Source organism: Natator depressus, chromosome 4, assembly GCF_965152275.1.
Source record: "Natator depressus isolate rNatDep1 chromosome 4, rNatDep2.hap1, whole genome shotgun sequence".
Taxonomy (NCBI): Eukaryota; Metazoa; Chordata; order Testudines; family Cheloniidae; genus Natator; species Natator depressus.
In genome coordinates this window covers 117,081,207-117,099,174 of record NC_134237.1, presented here as the reverse complement: position 1 = coordinate 117,099,174, position 17,968 = coordinate 117,081,207, and the positions used below count along the sequence as shown (strand labels likewise).

At 42.8% G+C, this 17,968-nt stretch overlaps 1 protein-coding gene across 1 annotated transcript; it reads left to right on the top strand.

Annotated features, from left to right (window-relative positions):
* The first annotated feature begins 4,306 nt into the window (after positions 1–4,306).
* Positions 4,307–17,528, top strand: GRPEL1 (GrpE like 1, mitochondrial). Its single transcript, XM_074951736.1, has 4 exons — positions 4,307–4,577; positions 8,066–8,228; positions 10,009–10,090; positions 15,356–17,528. Exons 1-4 carry the CDS (start codon positions 4,504–4,506, stop codon positions 15,700–15,702), a joined length of 666 nt encoding a protein of 221 aa, XP_074807837.1. The 5' UTR covers positions 4,307–4,503; the 3' UTR covers positions 15,703–17,528.
* Positions 17,529–17,968: the final 440 nt, after the last annotated feature.

The following is a 17,968-nucleotide window of genomic DNA, read 5'->3' as shown; positions in this document are numbered from 1 at the left end:
GATGTCAGACATGGAATCCCCACTCCCTGTTCACTTTCTTCCTACCCTTCTGCATGCATCTCCCTTTATGCGCCTTCTCCACTCATTCACTCCCCGCCCTCAGACCTGCTACAATATTATCAGCATTTTGTCAGAATCTACAATGTTTTTCTTAAATATTGGTAAGGACAAAAATTGAAATTCAACAGTATCTCTGAAAGCAACAATGTCACAAAACAAAAGTCATTGTTTTTTCATGCTAGTAATGACAAACTCCCGCAAGACACATTGCTAATTCTAATGTTAGAAGTGAAAATTACAGTGTCTGCTACCACTACTACCAGATCATTTATTCGAATGGCCAACTATCTTCCAAAGCGTCATACGCTAAAGAAACCCCACTTCCACAAAACTACTGGCCAGTGCTAATAAAAATGCATCTGTTACACTCATTGTTCTCGGAACATAGGATTTGTCATATATCACAAGGCCATTTGTCTTGTAAGTTATATATGCTGCTTCCTGCAGCAGTCAAGAACTGATGCTTCAAAGGAAGGCAACCACTACCCAAAAGAAACCTGTACTCAAGACCGTGTGACCTCTACAGCAAGCTTGACCTAAAAGTTGTACACTAAAGTCACTAGCTTCTGCAGCATTCTGGTATGGCAGTCTGGAAACGCTGCAGCAGCTTCAGATGAATTTTTAGGGGAGGTTCTTTTTACTGAATGTTATCAGAGCAGTATTTCTTGCATTTAATTGGAAAATAATTTCAGTTTACTGTACTTTTTTTTACTGCCCCATAAGTTGTCAGTGTGCTTCGGATTTTGTATGGACAGTCCACAAATGAAGGAACGGAAGAAGTTGTCAGGCAGCAATAGTATGATACATGGGCCTTTTAACATCAGTGAAGGCATGGAAACTGGTTTGAGATAAACACATCAGCTTGATGTTTCTGCTAAAATTATAACAGTGAGATAATTATCAACCACGACATCACTTGAAACCTCATTGAAATTAACAAGGGCAGTTCACACTTAGAATATTTTTCAGGCTGCCCATAGACTCAGGCAAATACAGTATGTGTTTGTTCCAAAGATGATTTTTCAAACATGAACAGCATAATTGGGAAAGAAATTTTAATGTTCTTAAATAAAAGTGTAGACTCTAAATGACAATTGTGCATCTAGGCTGTATTCTGCAGTCAGTTTCACAGCTATGGGATTGTACTTAACCCCTAACCAAATATGCAATGCTACACATGGGCCAGAGAAGGAAAGTCATTCCTGACATGTTGGCAGCTGTTTCTCAGAAACATTAAGTTTCTCATATCTTATCTAGACTGGGCTTTACTTGCCTGTCCCTTGTTCTTGTATTTCAGAACAAAATAAAAGGGAGAGACTGACCAGTCTCTGAACATTTCCAATACAAATGTTCTAATTCTGATTACCCCACTAACGTTTGTCACTGTATTGTTATTTATGCAACCCACACTTATACAATGTGGCTCTTTATCCCATACTTTGTAAGGGTGGTACATTTATATCACAGCAGTCCCAATCAGGGGTCAGAAGAACAAAGAGTCCCTGCCTCAGAGAGGTCCCAGTGTAAATATATGATAAATTAAAATAGACAGACAAGGATTGGAGAGAGAGAAGTAAAGATGGATGAGTTTGCATAAGTTAGTAGTCTAAGTGATCAAACTAGTCTTAAGTGGCCACCATCCTAACCGATGCCAAGTCTTGCTCCAACCAGATAAGGTCTGGTCTTCAGTGCTCATCTCTGTATCTATACATTCAAGCTAAGCAATATCTTTCCGAAGGCTAGGTAACCCAAATGAGGTACAACAGCACCAGTAAAAAGGGCATACCCTACCTAGATACAATGTCACCACAGCATATTAGGCTAGGTCTATATTTATGGTAGCTTGTAGAGTACAAAACTACACACCCACTTAGCACTAATATATGTAGCAGCATAGACAGTGAGGTGGGTAAAGATACGCTAGAACCTTAGGGTATGTACCCTCCTCAGCTCTGTACACACGCAAGCAGAACCTTCCACAACTACACTGCTATTTTTAACATGTAGAATCCCACTGCCTGAACCTTTTCCTGCCTCAGAGAAAGGTGTCGGCCACGGGGAAAGGCTCCTACAGTTCCCTGCTGCCAAAGCCTTTCGCTGCAGCATGTAGCTATGCTACTCTATGCACCACGGCTAGCGTAGACAAGGCCTCAGTCAGTCTGTCCCACCCTGCGCGTGAATGCGTGCAACTACCCTACTTGGCTTTTTAAGCTGGTGCGACCGTGGGGACAGAGAACACCACAGGAGCTCCCAGCACCACAGACAGGGGCGCCATTTAGGGGGGCAGTGGAGCTCTTAACTGCAACAGCTTGAGTGTGATATGTGAGGAGTTCAGAAGCTGGAAGCAGCACAGCATTTGGGGCAGGGAGTTTGTTTAAAAACAGAGGCAGGATAATTAAGATAACAAAAGGCTCATCATTCAAGTAAAATAAGGATCCTTAGATGACCCTGAAAGCATTATCAGGCATTCCAGTTAAAAGATAGAAAACAAAGGGCTAGTCTACACTGGCAAGGTTAACATGGCTTGTGTTGTCACGGCTCTAAAAAAAACCACCTTCAATGTTGATAAATGCAAAGTAATGCACATGGCAAAATATAATCCCAACATACAAAATGATGGGGTCTAAATTAGCTGAACCTGTCAATAAAGAGATCTTGGAGTCATTGTGGATAGTTCTCTGAAAGCAGCTGCTCAATGTGCAGTGGCAATCAAAAAAGCTAAGATAATATTGGGAATCATTAAGAAAGGGATAGATAATAAGAGAAAAATATCATATTGCCACTATATAAATCTGCCAACATATTGAATAGTGCAGATTTGGTCACCCCATCTCAAAAAAGACATATTGGATTTGGAAAAGGTACAGAGAAGGGTAACCAAAATGATTAGGGGTATAGAACACCTTCTGTATGAGGAGAGATTAAAAAGACTGAGACTTTTCAGCTTGGAAAAGAGATGACTAAGGGGGGGAGGATATGATAAAGCTCTATAAAATCATGAATGATGTGGAAAAATTGAATAAGGAAATGTTATTTACTTGTTCACAAAAGACAAGAACTAGGGGTCACCCAATGAAATGAATAGGCAGCAGATTTAAAACAAAAAATCAAAAAGTATTTCTTCACAGTCAACCTGGGGATGTTGTGAAGGCCAAAATTATAACAGGGCTCTAATACGAACTAGATAAATTCATGGAGGATAGGTCCAGCAATAGCTATTAGGCAGGTTGGTCAGGGATCCAACACCATGTTCTGCACGTCCCTTCCCACTGTTTGCCCGAAGCTAGGAGTGGGCAACAGCGCAACTTCATGATTGCCTGTTCTGTTCATTCCCTCTGAAGCACCTGGCATTGGCCACCATTGGAAGACAGGCTACTTGGCTAGATGGAGCATTGGTGTTACCCAGTATGGACATTCTGATGTTATATAAACCCCACTCCCAGAGTGGAGCTAGAACCGAGGAGTCCTGACAGAGTCTCTCTCTCTCCACAGAGTTAGTAACAAAGTAAGAATCCACATGAACATTTTAACCTAACTAGTATCCCTTAATGACAGGTTTCAGAGAAGCAGCCGTGTTAGTCTGTATCTGCAAAAAGAACAGGAGGACTTGTGGCACCTTAGAGACTAACAAATTTATTAGAGCATAAGCTTTCGTGAGCTACAGGAATGCATCCAATGAGGTGAGCTGTAGCTCACGAAAGCTTATGCGCAAATAAACGTGTTAGACTCTAAGGGGCCACAAGTCCTCCTGTTCTTTTTGCAGTACCCCTTAAGTGTCTTGTCACAAGATGTTAGAACATGTTGCTATTAGAACTGACTGGTTCTAATAGTTATTTAATTTGCTTTCTTTTATAAAGGCATTAGATACAGGGCTCCTGTCAGCTAATTGCTAAGCTGTCTACCAATAAACTTACAGTTTTAAAGTGCCTAAGTAGCCGCAGGAACCACAGTTAAAGTTGCCCCCCAATCTGAAAGGGCGCCCCTGACCACAGGCAGCTCTGGATGAGGCCCAGCTGGGCGAAGGGGGCAAGGCACTGCCTTTGGCCAGGGCAGCAGGGGGCCCCGCCCCTTCCCCAGAGAGCCCTGCAGCGCCTGAGCCCACCGGTGCGGGAAGAGGCGGCGCGCGCAAGCCTAGGCTAGAATGTTCACTATCTCCCCGCCCCCCAATTGGCCACGCCCATCCCTCGGACCAGTGGCCTCACCCCTGAGCAAAGGCAAGGGAGCCGTCCTCGCCCTTTCAACTGCTTCTCACTCACGATGCTGCTATGAGCCCGGGAGGGGGGAGGCCTCGCCCCCATGGAGAGGCCGGCCCGGCTGATTGGCGCTTGGTCCCGTCACTCTCGGCCCCAGAGGGGTGCCGCTCCCGCTGATTGGGCCGTGGCTCAGGCGTGACCCTGGGCGTTCGGCGGAGAGCGAGCCGCACGCAGTCAGCGCGGAGAAGCCATGGCGGCGGCGGCTCGGTGCGTGCGGCTGCTGTTGAGACCGCGGCGCTACCCGCTGCTGAGCTGCCCGCTGCGGTAAGGGCGGCGCGGGCGGAACGGGCCCTTCCTTCCCCCCCCCTACGGGGCCGCGGAGGCGCCTGGGGCCCTGCAGCGCCTGAGGCCGGCCCCTGCGGCCCGGGGCGGAATGAGCCCTGCGGCCCGGCCCGGCCCCGTGAGCGCGCAACGGGGCTGACGGGAGGGACCGCGCAGACCCTGCGCTGGCTGCGGCCCAGCTCCCTGCAGGCCGACACCGCCCCTCCCCCGAACTGCCGCTGGGCCTCGCCTGTGGCGGCGGGTAGGAGGGTGACCCGCTGGCCCACCTTCGTGCCTCGGGCGGGCGGCTTCCCCGGTCCCGCTCGGGGAGCCCACCGCCTGTTGGCCGGCCCGCATGCCTGGGTCTCCGCCGAGCTCACCCGGGTTAGCCAAGCTTAGCTGCTGTCCGGGGGCCTGTGTTTTATAGCAAGGCCCTAGGGAAGCCCCGCCCACCGCAGGGTCTCTGCTCTCTGTCACCACCTGCCCATCCCTCTGCTCGCCCCACCTGCCCCTCGCCGGGGCTCTTACCATGCCCGAGGAGGCTCCAGAGTCCCCCAGCTGGGGAATGAACGTGGGTGACTTTCTCTCCTGGCCCAAGTGGGGGAGTCAAGATTCCTGCACCTTGCCCCGCACACCCACCCTGGAGAGCAGCAGAAAAAGGGGCAAAGGCAGGGCCCTACAGAGATTGGGAGTCACTCATTGACTCAAGGGGAGACAAGGTTGGCAGTTTGCTTCAGGGGATGGAGTTGTGCAGCTCTGTGTGGTATTTCTCCTTGCCATCAAGAGAAAAATGTCCTTGCTGTGGTCTCATCCTTCTTCCCCTCTCTCCCCCCCAGAGCAGGAGAGAGGGTTCAAGCTTGACCTGCTTGTTGTGAGGGAGGCAGCCCGTGTGAGGGAAATCAGTGGCTCACTGGTGAGAAGCACCACACAGGGAGCTGCACAAAACTCTGTAGCTCTGGTGGCTGCACTTTTCACTCGCACCATAGAGGCTGCAAGATTGTGTGTGATAAGATGCCTGATCTCCAACTCAGCGGCATTTTAAATGCTGCAATAGAAATCCTAGCCGTTGCCAAATTTTATGTGAGTTGTGTAACAGCAGGGAGAAATCCCCTGTGAAAGCAAATTAACAGTAGCCAAATTCAGTCTGCTGCTACACTGTCCTGTCATGTCATTACTGCATGTCATGTTTCACAGCTCATGCAGTTTGGATGGATTTCTGTTGAAGGATTTAATGATCAGGTAGACAAGGCAAGTGGGTGGGAGCTAGTAGTTACTGTCATTCAGCAATGGGTGTCTTGGATAAAGTTGCTTTATTTCTTAAGAGATCACAGGTTGGAGTGAAGAGACTCTTGGGCAACTTTCAAACTCATTCAAGTTAATCAGCTGAATCCGTATTTATTAAGGCAGCTAAATAAATATGGCAGTGCCTACCTGTGTGTAGGCTTATAGGTTTTAAGTTGTTGATTTTGATGCATAGTAAGAGGGAGGTGTTCTAAGCATATGGTACTTTGTGAAAAAAGGCCTAGAGTCACTTGTCGGAGCAGAGGCAAAGATACGTGAGGGAAAGAGGATTGTCCTCATTTGCTATCTTATTTCTGAACTTGCCACCCCAACACATGCGCCTCTCGTTCATGGAAAAACGGGCACAAAATCATCCTAAAGCAGCGATTCTCAAACTGAGGGGTGGGGGCCAGTGGCACATAAAATGTATTCAAGGGGGAGGGGCATGACAAGCTTTTAGGACCAAAAAAACTTACTATGCACATTTTACCCACAGCAATGAATAGCTAGCAAAGCTAATTCATCCAGACATATCAGGCCCTCCGATGGCACTGTGCATTTTGATGGATTTCTGTTAAGCTTGCATAGCATTATGCCAAGTTGTTAATCCATTTGCTACAACATGGTGTGCAGCATCGACCACAATCGCAGTTTTGCTTTTGCTTTTATTACAATGGATTGTTGGCTCATTTGTGCAATTCATGGAATTGCTCTGCTCCAAAAAACAGGCATACCTATCACACTAGTAACAGTGTGATGTCTGTAAGCAACATTTTACTTAAATGGCTCTGTTCGAATCAAGTAATGTAAATTTTCAGTATAAATGCCTTACTGTTTTTAATATTTAGTGAGAGTTGCATGTTGATTTCTTTTTATCGGTATATGTACTTGTATGGTGGGGTGGGAGGGTGTAAACTGCTAGAGACACAAAGAAGGGGAGCACGGTTAAATAAGTTTGATAACTACTGTCCTAAAGAATAGATATTTTAAATTAAATGAACCACTAAGAAATGTCAGATACATATGATTACGCAAACACCTCATTTTTACTCCATGTTTTAACCCATTTCTGCTGATGCCAAAGAATCAGATGTGTAATAATTAGAATTCTTCTGCTGATTCTGAGTTACTCACAATACTTGAATTTTTGGATTAGCTATTTACAAATGAGGTGGCAGTTGTTTTCTGGATTTTTCACCAGCAGGTAGTTATTCCAATTCCTTTGTTTTAGAGGAGGTTTAGTGACTGAAGTGTTGAAAATGATTGCATCATGAGACTTCAGCCTTAAATGTAAATTAATCAGGACATTAGGTAACTAAATTGTTGTGGATTTGTTTCCTAATTATATACCCAATGAAAAGGAAGTGGCCTTCATTTTTTCCTCAACCATCTTTCCCTAGTAAACTTAAGAAATCTTTATTTGAAATAATTAAAATGTGCTTGCCTGTATTGCCTGCTAGTGGTGGCTGTCTTGTTGCAGAATGACACCTGCAACTGTACAGGAGCACCTGAATCCAGCTAATCAATAAGAGTTCCATCATGCTTGAACACTAGAGAACAATAAATTGGTGTGACTAAAGACTTGAGGCTTCAGCACACCTTTCAGGCCAGATTTAATTCTAACCAGTGTTCCTAAATGTGTTCTCAGATAAGTTTTTTATTTAAAAACATGTCAGGCCTCATAATTGCAGAAAATTTGGGGCAAAAAAGCTAGTGAGCAGTCACCTCTCTTTAAACGGGGAAGGCAAATACTACCTCCATTATGGCAAGAGTGTAACTTCAAGCTTTCTGTGCACGCTTCCAAGATATTTTCCCCCAAGATAGTTTGAATAGGAGCAGGGGTGCAGGTAGATGGAACAGTGGTTAGACCAACTTGTAAGGTTTTTCTAATTTTGGGCTGTGAAGACTGCAGAGATTATTGTGGACACCATTCCATATCACATTGGATACTGAGTTACAGTTAGCAAGGAACTATAGAGTAAGGCCACGGTCTTGCAAATCTTATGCACTGTGGGACAACTCACAGTTAAGCATGTGCATGTGGGTTGCAGGACTGTAGCCTTCATTTCTTTACAAATCATTTTTCTGGCTTTAGGATGGAGGTTTCTTTTGCATGAGATCAAGGCAAATCAAGTATTCCGTATGTTCAAAACCCACTAATCTTTCCTAGGATGAGCAGCTGACTAATGCTCTGACTGTGTATGCTTTAGGACTTCTCCACGGTTGCTTTGCATAGCAACACAACAGAAAAGCACTGGACAGAACTTGGAAGATTACCAGAGCCAGAATGAACCGAAGGCTGAACCAAGCTCTGCTGAGAAGATATTCATTGAAGAAAAAGCCAAATTGGAAGAGCAACTAAAAGAAATGACTGTAAGGGTCTTTTGGTCAGCCAGCATGCACACATTCTAGGAAAAGTGTGACGTTCCAGGTGCACTGTACACAAGCTGGATAAGACTATGTAGCAGTTATTTCATGAATTAAATATTATAGATTTGAATAATCCTAACTGGACGCTTCCTTTTAAGTTTAGTTCATTAGTAGTACATAGTCGTTTTGCTGGGAACAGACTGCTAATAGACTCTCTGGCCTTGGTTTTCAATCTAGAAAAATGTGGGTGATAATACTCATCACTGAGGCCTGGGAACATAAGCTTTATCTTTACTCACATATTTTCTCCTTAGCCTCTCTTTCTCTTCTAGTAATCCTGGAAGAGTTAGCCTTTTTATCTGGTATAGAACTAAATCTGAGTTTAGTGGTTATATTGATAACAATAGCAGTGGCATGAGCAAGGCATAACATATGAATACGCTCTGCAGAGTTCCCCAAATTCTGCCAACCCGCTTTTTCCCCAGCCTGCAAAGGCAAAACCTACTGTTTTGCTTCTTGGCATCTCTCTCTAGCAGGCACTTCCAGTGGTGCCAAACTGCATAATGTCTTTGTGACCCAACTGAGACCAAATTAATTTTTGCTTATAAGTCCTAAGACCTGAAGCCCTTTCCTTTATTTTCAGCCTTCTGGGCCTGTGTGCTCATTCTTTCTTCCTGGAAGTGCGCTCAAAGGCTTATCTTTCTCACCAACAGAAGTTGGTTCAATAAAAGATATTACCTCACCCACCTTGTCTCTCCCTTAGTTAAGAACCATGAGCAGACAGGTTTTGGAAGGTAAGGCTGAGCAAACTTGTGGCCCCTGCAATCTGAAGATGTTGGCTGCTATGATGAAAGAACTAGTATATGGTGACTCTGGCATGTGATAAATTTGCATTCATGGGCTAAATTGTGTTGTTCCTTCCTCAGCTGGTAGAGAGCAGAGGTGCCAGGAAGGAGAGGTACAGAAGTGTCCTATTCCCTTGTAGTGTGGGGTTCAGAATGTTTAATGGGTGAGAATAGGAGGTCTGGGAGGATGTGGGGACAGTTCAGCAACCAGTAGCTAAGTAAGACTATTTTGCTCTGCTGATAACAAATGGATTGACACAAAAATAAAAAGACAACACCATGCCATGGTTGTGGCATAATGAGTCAGTGCAGAGGTATCCCATGTGATGTACTAAGTCTGGTCTGGAATGTACAAGGGATTAGGAGAGGCAAACTTTTTGACATTCCAGTACTTCACAGCTCTAGTTAAGAATTAAAAAAAACACCCCACATTGAGGCCCAGATCCACAAAGGTATTTAGGTTCCTAACTTCCATTGATTTTGATGGACGTTAGGAGCCTAAATACCTTGTTGGATCTGGGCCGGAGAGTCTGGAAGCACATCTTTTCCTCCTGTGCCATCCCCTTGTACCTCCTCCTTACCCCAAGTCACCTAAAAAAAACCAAAATAAAAACCACTTGTGGGCAAGAGAGTGAACACAGAAGTACTGATTCTCTCTCTCCCCCTTGTTTTTCCACCTTCAAAATGAGGCTAATACATGCCTATATCACAAGGACATGAGGATTAGTCTTTGTACACTCATTTGAAGTGCTAGGTACAAATATTGTTTGGAATTTAGATGCAACTTTTAATAACATAATAAACCACAGAGTCTAGCTTGTTAAACTGCTGCTTTGTAACGAAATTAATAGAATAAGAGCTTTGGTTTGAATTATTGGCATGCAATATACGGGCTGTAATGGGATCTCTTCTGCAATATGCTTTATCTTCTTCCTCAGGACAAGTACAAGCGAGCCCTGGCAGATACAGAAAACTTAAGGCAAAGAAGCCAGAAATTGGTAGAAGAGGCAAAGTTGTATGGTGGGTGGAGACTTTACTTGTGTGCACATATTGTATTGTAAGGTGATGAAACACTAACTTGAAAAACAAAGCTTGCAAATTCAGAGCAGACACTGCCACTCACCCACAACTCCCACCATTTGGAACTCCCAGATATATTGGCATGTCCTTGTTATAATGTGTTGCTGAGAGCCTGAAATGCTACTGTCCTGATTTAAATTTAAAGTGATTTGAGATGCTTCAGTGTCATTACGATTTCAGTGGATGGGTGTAAAACTGTGTGAGTTTTAGAAGCATTAGATTTAGATGTACCTGGATACCTCAAAAAACTCTGGATTGCTTGGTGTCTGCAAAATTTTCCAGAAACTTGTAAGTAAATATGAGCCATAATGGCCCTTGTACGCTGACATGATATATAATCTTCTTGAGTGGATCGGCATTTGTTCGATTTATTACATGTGGCAATATTGTACCAGTTTCACAAGGAAAGTATTTATTATACTGCGTTGAAGTGTTACTGCTTTTACTAGGAAAGTTTTAGCTGTTTAATACCTAGGGGCAACATAGTCCACATTTGAATTTAACTGCTTGTGAGCTTTCATTGTAGAAAGTGAGGGAGCCAAACCCAATCCATATAGGACTGGTGAAGTCTCAGGGCAAATTGTAGCCTAATTCTCTTCCTCTTCCCAGGTCTGCTCTTCCCTCCCCCCCATTCAACCTTAAATTTGAGTGCAAGAGATCTGAAACCAGAAGTATTCAACTACTTGCTTTCTTATTACTTTTTTGAAAGCCTTTTGGAATTTAAATAGATTTTTCTCGTAAGTCTGAATGCCAAAACTCATGAATGCTTAACGTTAACTTAAGTAAATAGCTAGATTTTCAGAGGGCTGAGCACATGCCACTACCACCAACTTCAAGGAAATGCTAATTGTGCTCAGTGTCATGTTTGACAGTTCTGACTAAAGCATATTTTAATAGCTCTTTTTATCCTCTGAAAACAAATGTGCAAAATAGAAATGGTATTGTATTGTAAATATTGCAGTAGCAAAAGATAGCACTCTGGCCCAGATCCACAAAGGGTCTTAGGCCTGGTCTACACTTAAAGCTTATAGTGGCATAATTATGTTGGTCAGGGTATGGAAAAAACTGCTGTTTCTTGCCAGAACTGTGGCAGTACCCACCTAACTCCATACATACTGGCTATGGGATGCTTACCTTATAACCTTTAGCACAGTGGTTAGGGAACTCACCTTGGATGTGGTAGACCCTGGTTTATTTTCCCCCTCTCCCTGAAGAGGAGAGAGGATTTGAACAGGCATTTCCCACCTCTCAGGAGAGTACCTAACCACTGGACTGTAGTGGGAGTCTTACTTTATCTGGCCACTGCAAATATATAAAATCGAGTGGCTTCAAGATGAGAGATTGAGACCCCTACGTCAGAATATCCCATAGTCCTGTAACCAGGGCATTGACTTGTGAGGTAGGAAACCCCTGTTCAAATCTCTTGCCCTCAGGCAGAGTTGAACTGAGATCTCCTGCTTTCCAGGTAAATGCTCTAACCACTGAGCTAAAGGTCCCTCTGCCACCACTACCTGACCCCAACAATTTTGTGTTGAGTAAGGCAGGCTTAGCACATGCCCACCAGATTGGGCCCCATGGGCAAGATAGCCATTGCCCTACCTATCTTCACCTGGTTTGAAGATTGCATTAGGGCTTAGGCATGAGGTAAGCATCTGGGCTGTTGCCTGAGGCAGCAGGGTGCGGACCCAGAGGTAGAAACTTAGGCATTTTGGAGACACTTACAGAGTAAATTTAGGTGTTGAGTTTAGACACCTACAGAGTTAGGAGGCAGCCAAGCAGAGGTTTTGTGGATTTCGGTGGTGCCTAAATCTGGGTTTTAGGCTCCTTTGTGGATCTGGGCTTATATACTGTGAATCCATAACCATTTCATCTTCTTTCCTGACCTGCAGTTGACAAAGTGTAGCAATATGAATGGTTACATGTTAACATTAGTTTAACTCCACAGTTAAAGCTTAAAAACAGGATAGCTAATTAACTAAAGATTAAAAAGAAGCAGACTTCAGTTCAACAACATTCTGGACTCTTGTACAATTTCGATGAACATTTGAGTACTTTAATTTGAAATTCACTCCTCACAAGCATTCATGCTAGTATGGTGCCTAACACAGTGGGGTTCTGATCCATGATTGGGGCCCCTTGATGCTACAGCAGTACAAAAGACTCAAGTAAACCTTGAGTGAAAGCAAAATTTCAGATTGTATGCATGATTGTAAAATTGTCCATTCGCACTTGGCTAATTATTTCATTGAGGGAACAGAAGCTCTATGCTGAGATTTATTCAGATATCACAAAAGTGCAAAGTGCAACTACTTGTAAACTGCAAAGTCTTACTAGAAGAAGCTTGTCAACTTCAAATCTGAGACCTCCTTGGATATCTTGTAAGCAGCAGAAGGGCAAAGCAAACAAGAGAAATGCAGTCTAGATGAAATTACTGTAAGGGGGGCACACAAGTGGTTGAAAGACTGTACTTGAAAGGTAGTTATCCGTGGTTTGCTATCAAACTGGGATGGCATATCTAGTGGGGTCCCACAGGAGTTAGTCCTGGGTCTGGTATTACTCAATAGTTTTCATTAATGACTTGAAAATGGAGTGGAGTGTGTGGTTACAAAACTTGTGGATGACACCAAGTTGGGAGGGGTTCCAGGCATTTTAGAGGACAGGATTAGAATTCAAAGTGACACTGACAATTGGAGAATTGGTCTGAGTTTAACAAAATAAAATTCAATAAAGATAAGTGCAAAGTACTACACTTAAGAAAGAAAAATCAAACGCACAACTACAAAATGGGAAACAACTGGGTAGATGGGAATTACACTGGATCACAAACTGAATATGAGTCAACAATGTGATGCAGTTGTGATAAAGGCTAATATTCTGGGATGTATTAACAGGAGTGTTTTATGTAAAACGCGGGAGATAGTTGTCCCGCTCTACTTTGCACTGGTGAAGCCTCAGCTGGAGTATTGTCTCCAATTCTGGGCATCACACTTCAGGAAAGATGTGGATAAATTGGAGAGAGTCCCAAGGAGAGCAACAAAAGTGAAAAAAGATTTAGGAAACCCAACCTATGAGGAAAAGTTAAAAAACGTGGGCATGTTTAGTCTTGAGAAAAGAACACTGAGGGTGGACCTGATATCAGTCTCCAAATACGTTAAAGACTGTTATGAAGAGGATGGTGATAAATTGTTCTCCATATCCACTTCAGATAGGACAAGAATAGCCTTAATCTTCGGCCAGGGGAGATCTAGGTTAGATATAGGAAACATTCTCTAACTCACAGTAGAGTTAAGCTCCGGAATAAGCTTTCAAAGGAGATTGTGAATGGAGGTTTTTAAGAACCAATTGGACAAACACCTTTAAGGGATTGTCTAGGTTTAGTTGGTCCTGCCTCAGTGCAGGCTGGACTTGATGGCTTCTTGAGGTCCCTTTTAGCCCTACATGTCTGTGATTCTATGAAAGTTAACAAGTTTTCACTGTGCTCTTGTCCTTAAACCATTTGTATACTCTGTGGTTTGGCCATTTTATCCAAAAAATTAATTTGGGGCTTTCAGTGTTTAAGGTAGCTATACTTGAAGTTTTGGTTAGTTGTTAGGTTTAAAATCGTTTGCTTAGCATTTGACAATCCCATATCCATTATCAGTGTCTAAAGATACCTGTATCGAACTATGCAGATATTAAAGTGACTGCATGGCCTTGCTGATAAAGTCTGCATTGTTTTGCGAAGGTTCTAGGCCTGCATAGAGGAAGGAATCAACTGGACTGGGAATCGACTTGGAAAGTTCTCCTGAGCAGTCAGGGTCCCTATAGAGCTCTTGCATGGATACTGTTAGCTCAGCACCCTACTTCAATTTTAGCTGATGTACATAACTTTGTCTCTTGGTAGTACCCAAAAAAAGCTTTGGTGAAGGAGGGAATATCTAAATGCATTAAGTGGCAGCCACATAGGCCAGTCTCACCTGGTTCTCTTCAAGAACTTATTCACACCTAATCCTGGTGTTCTGGCTACATCAATTCCCCTGGTTATAAGCTAGGCTTTAGTATTCTCAATTTGATTTTGTCCATAATGTAGCATCTCACTGGCTCACCTTTATGTGGAAGTACATCACTCCCCCGAAAAATCTCCCCCACTCTCCTTGACCACTTTTCTGGAGATAGCCCTACAGCTGGCAAGATGAAGTTAAGAACTGATCACGACAATAGCTAGCCAGCAAGGAGCTTCTGGGGACACGGCCATTGTGCTGTAGCTCTTCTTGGAGTTACTGCATTAAAAAGTGGGATGAACTGGAAGAGCTTTATGGGCCTTAGCTAAAAAATCCCCTGTGGAAACTAGCCAGTGGAGTTTTGGGCAGATGATGTGGCTTCAGAACCCACCTCTTTAAATGGCACATGGGGGAAAGAGGGAGGAGTTCTGCTGAATGAGATCTTCAACTCTGTCCCGGTTCAGGTCAGTTAGGCTACTGGTTGAGCAAGGGCCTGCTTCCTCTCCCTTTTTTCCCATTCAGTGCTATTAAGAGCAGCTTTAACAGCTCAAGTGAAGATGCAGATGTGGGACAACAATGTGAGAGATTGGACAAAACGGGTGACACCAGAAAAATCCCAGGATGGGAGAGGGAAAAAAGTAAATTACTTAACTTGAGGGTGGTGATTGTGTTTGTGTCTCTTGGCTAATTTAATAATAATTGGACTACTTGCTGAGGGAGTCAGATACTTACCCTACTCCAGAATCAAACAGTCCACTTCTGTATTCTGTATTTTTATATTATTATTATTGGGTTGGTATCCTCCAGGAACTCAGAAATATAACTCCCTTGATAAGATGTGTTTGAAAAAAAGAGCATAAGTTAAATTGATTTAGCATCAGTTTGAAATCTAGTCCTAATTTTAAAAGTGAGTCAAGTAGTTTTATTTACTACACCTGCCCATTAGTCCACCTGTGACTTTTTGGTTTTATAATTGCATTTTCCTGTTTTAAAAACTCTCTCTCCTACTGCTGTATGACAAAATCTACACAAACAAGGGATGTGGACACTGCACAAACTGCATAAATGCACAAACTAAAAGAGGGGGTGTGAGGGATAGTAACTTTCCCCAATCTCAGATAATTGTAACAATACTAGGTTTTTTTTAATGTAAATTTAACTATATCCCCTTAAGAAGAATTAATCTGATTTTGTTTTTGACTTATGGCTGTCCATCTCGTTATAGGGATTCAGAGCTTCTGCAAGGACTTATTAGAAGTTGCTGACGTTTTGGAAAAAGCAACTGAGAGTGTTCCAAAAGAGGAACTCAAGGATGAAAACCCTCATCTGAAGAACCTGTATGATGGTCTTGTCATGACAGAAGTACAGATTCAAAAAGTATTCAAGAAGCATGGCCTGCTCAAACTGAATCCTGTTGGAGCCAAGTTTGATCCCTATGAACATGAAGCTTTGTTCCATGCTCCCATGCAAGGGAAGGAGCCTGGTTCTATTGCATTAGTATCCAAGGTTGGCTATAAGCTGCATGGGCGTACGTTGAGGCCTGCCTTGGTGGGAGTTGTGAAAGAAGTTTAGTGGCCCAATTCATAAGAATTAAAAATGCCATACAACTATTAGATGGCTGACTAGTTTTCCTCTTCCAATGTGCTTTTTTTTTCCATTCCCACAGTGTGTGGAAGGCTTAAATTAATCCGTGAAACTGAAGCAAATGCTGAAATTTCATTTCTTAATGGACCATAAATAATCTGATGGACCTCAATTTACAATTTTTTGTATTGTATTTTGCACTTAAGAAGCAGAGCTGATGAGCCATAAAATGTTATCCAAAATACAGATGGTTTAATCTGTAATAATCCTGGCTACTGAAGGTATGTTAAGTTGAAAGAAACAAAATATATCTACAGGAAACTGCATGGTAACAGCTTGATCACTGTTTAGAATGAAGAACCCTTTGACTTTGTCTCCTTTTGTGTTGCATTTCCTAATATCGCAGTAGTGTCTGTGAAGCAATTCATGTAATTAGCTGTCTGCAAATGCCCACACAAGCTTTCATAGAGCAGACACACTTATGAGCTGCTTGCTCACTTGGTGGATTGCTGTTTCTATGACATGTCCATTTCCTGGAATAGGGCCTTTCTTTGAACAGCAAAAGTTTCAACACCTTGGTGATTCCAGATCTGGGTTTGAGGTTATAAATAAAATACAGGGTGGGGGAGGGGATTGGCTTCATTGCTTTTATTCATATGCTTCATAATCTCTTCTCAAGGAAACCATTTAATATTTGTATGGCATTGAAATAGCTATAGAAAAAAAAACCTGTCCAATCTCTGGATTTTTGAAATCCAATCACTTTGCTATGCAAATTTTATTTGCAACTATATTAAAGGTCACAATAGTAACCACCAGAAAAGTTAAGTATATAAAAGTGGTTTTGGCATCTGTTACCCTTTTATAATTCATGTAGATGTATAAATACCTGGTGAGCACTGTTAAAAGTAACTGGATCAAACAATATAAATGAACTCTACTTCATTTACATTCCTTAATAAGACACTTTCCGGTTTGTTGTTTTATATTTTAGCCTTGACTACACTAGCTGGGAAGCAGCATCACCTTATGAACAGAGTAATGGTTATGCTAGGCATTTACTTTAATCCTGTTCCTATGTTAACCTCAGACAGGAGTGGCTAGAGCCAGGCCTACTACCCCTCTTCCCCCTGTTGTAAAACATCCTCCCTCTACTTCATCACATCCCACCCATTGGACATGGAGGGTGTGATTTTCACATGCACTCAACATGGGCCTAACTCTTGTCACTGGAGTCTTCAGTAAAACTCTCAGTGACTTCAGTGAGAGCAGTTAGGCTAAAGCGGAGCACTCTTAAAAATTCCACCCCCAAATTTTGGGTTTTGATTTGTGGTAGAGGAGTGTGTTACCTTAAACCTGGGAGTCAGCCGTGAGGAATTCTTATCTGTAGTTACTGGGTGCCTGTATACGTGTATTCTCTGAACCCACTCTGTGTGGCAGTGGGAGGAGGGAGAGAGTGACTGGTTTTTAAAACTCCTGATGCACCCCTAGTGGATTATGTGACCGCACCATGCCAGCTGATTTGTAATAGCAGAAGGGCTAGTTTGTTCCCTTTAAACTGGTCTCGGTTCAGGCAAAAAAGTGTGGATATAATGTAGGACTGCAGCAACCTATTGAGTTTCTAATCTGGCAAATTAGAAAGCAAAACAAACACTTTGATTTTTTTTTTAAAGAGGGAGGGAGTCTTCCATCTCTCTCAATATATAGATCTATATATAGTGAGAGATTTTATCACTGTTGTCTTGGCCAACAGCTGCTGATTTCATACCAACTAACTGCTCACTGAATAAATCATCAGGTATTTGTACATTAGCCCATGGTGTCTTCATCCTCAAAGTAACAGCCGTGTTAGTCTGTATTCGCAAAAAGAAAAGGAGTACTTGTGGCACCTTAGAGACTAACATATGCATATGCTCAAATAAATTGGTTAGTCTCTAAGGTGCCACAAGTACTCCTTTTCTTTTCATCCTCAAAGTTATTCTACAACTTAATAAATAACATTGTGGAGAATACAATGATGGCAAAACTCAAATCTGGCTGCATTAATTTAAACCATGCTGGTGCCATAAGTTTTGTAACACCTGAATAAGAAAACAATTAGCAAAGTACTTTGTGCTCTGATATACTTTGTATCAATGCATAGCTGTAGCTGTCACCCTACTGGTTTTGTGACTTTTACAGCAGCAGTTGAAGGGGAAAGGGAAGAAAAAGTGGTAGGGCTTTATGTTGCACCCACAAAATAGTCTCTGCCCAT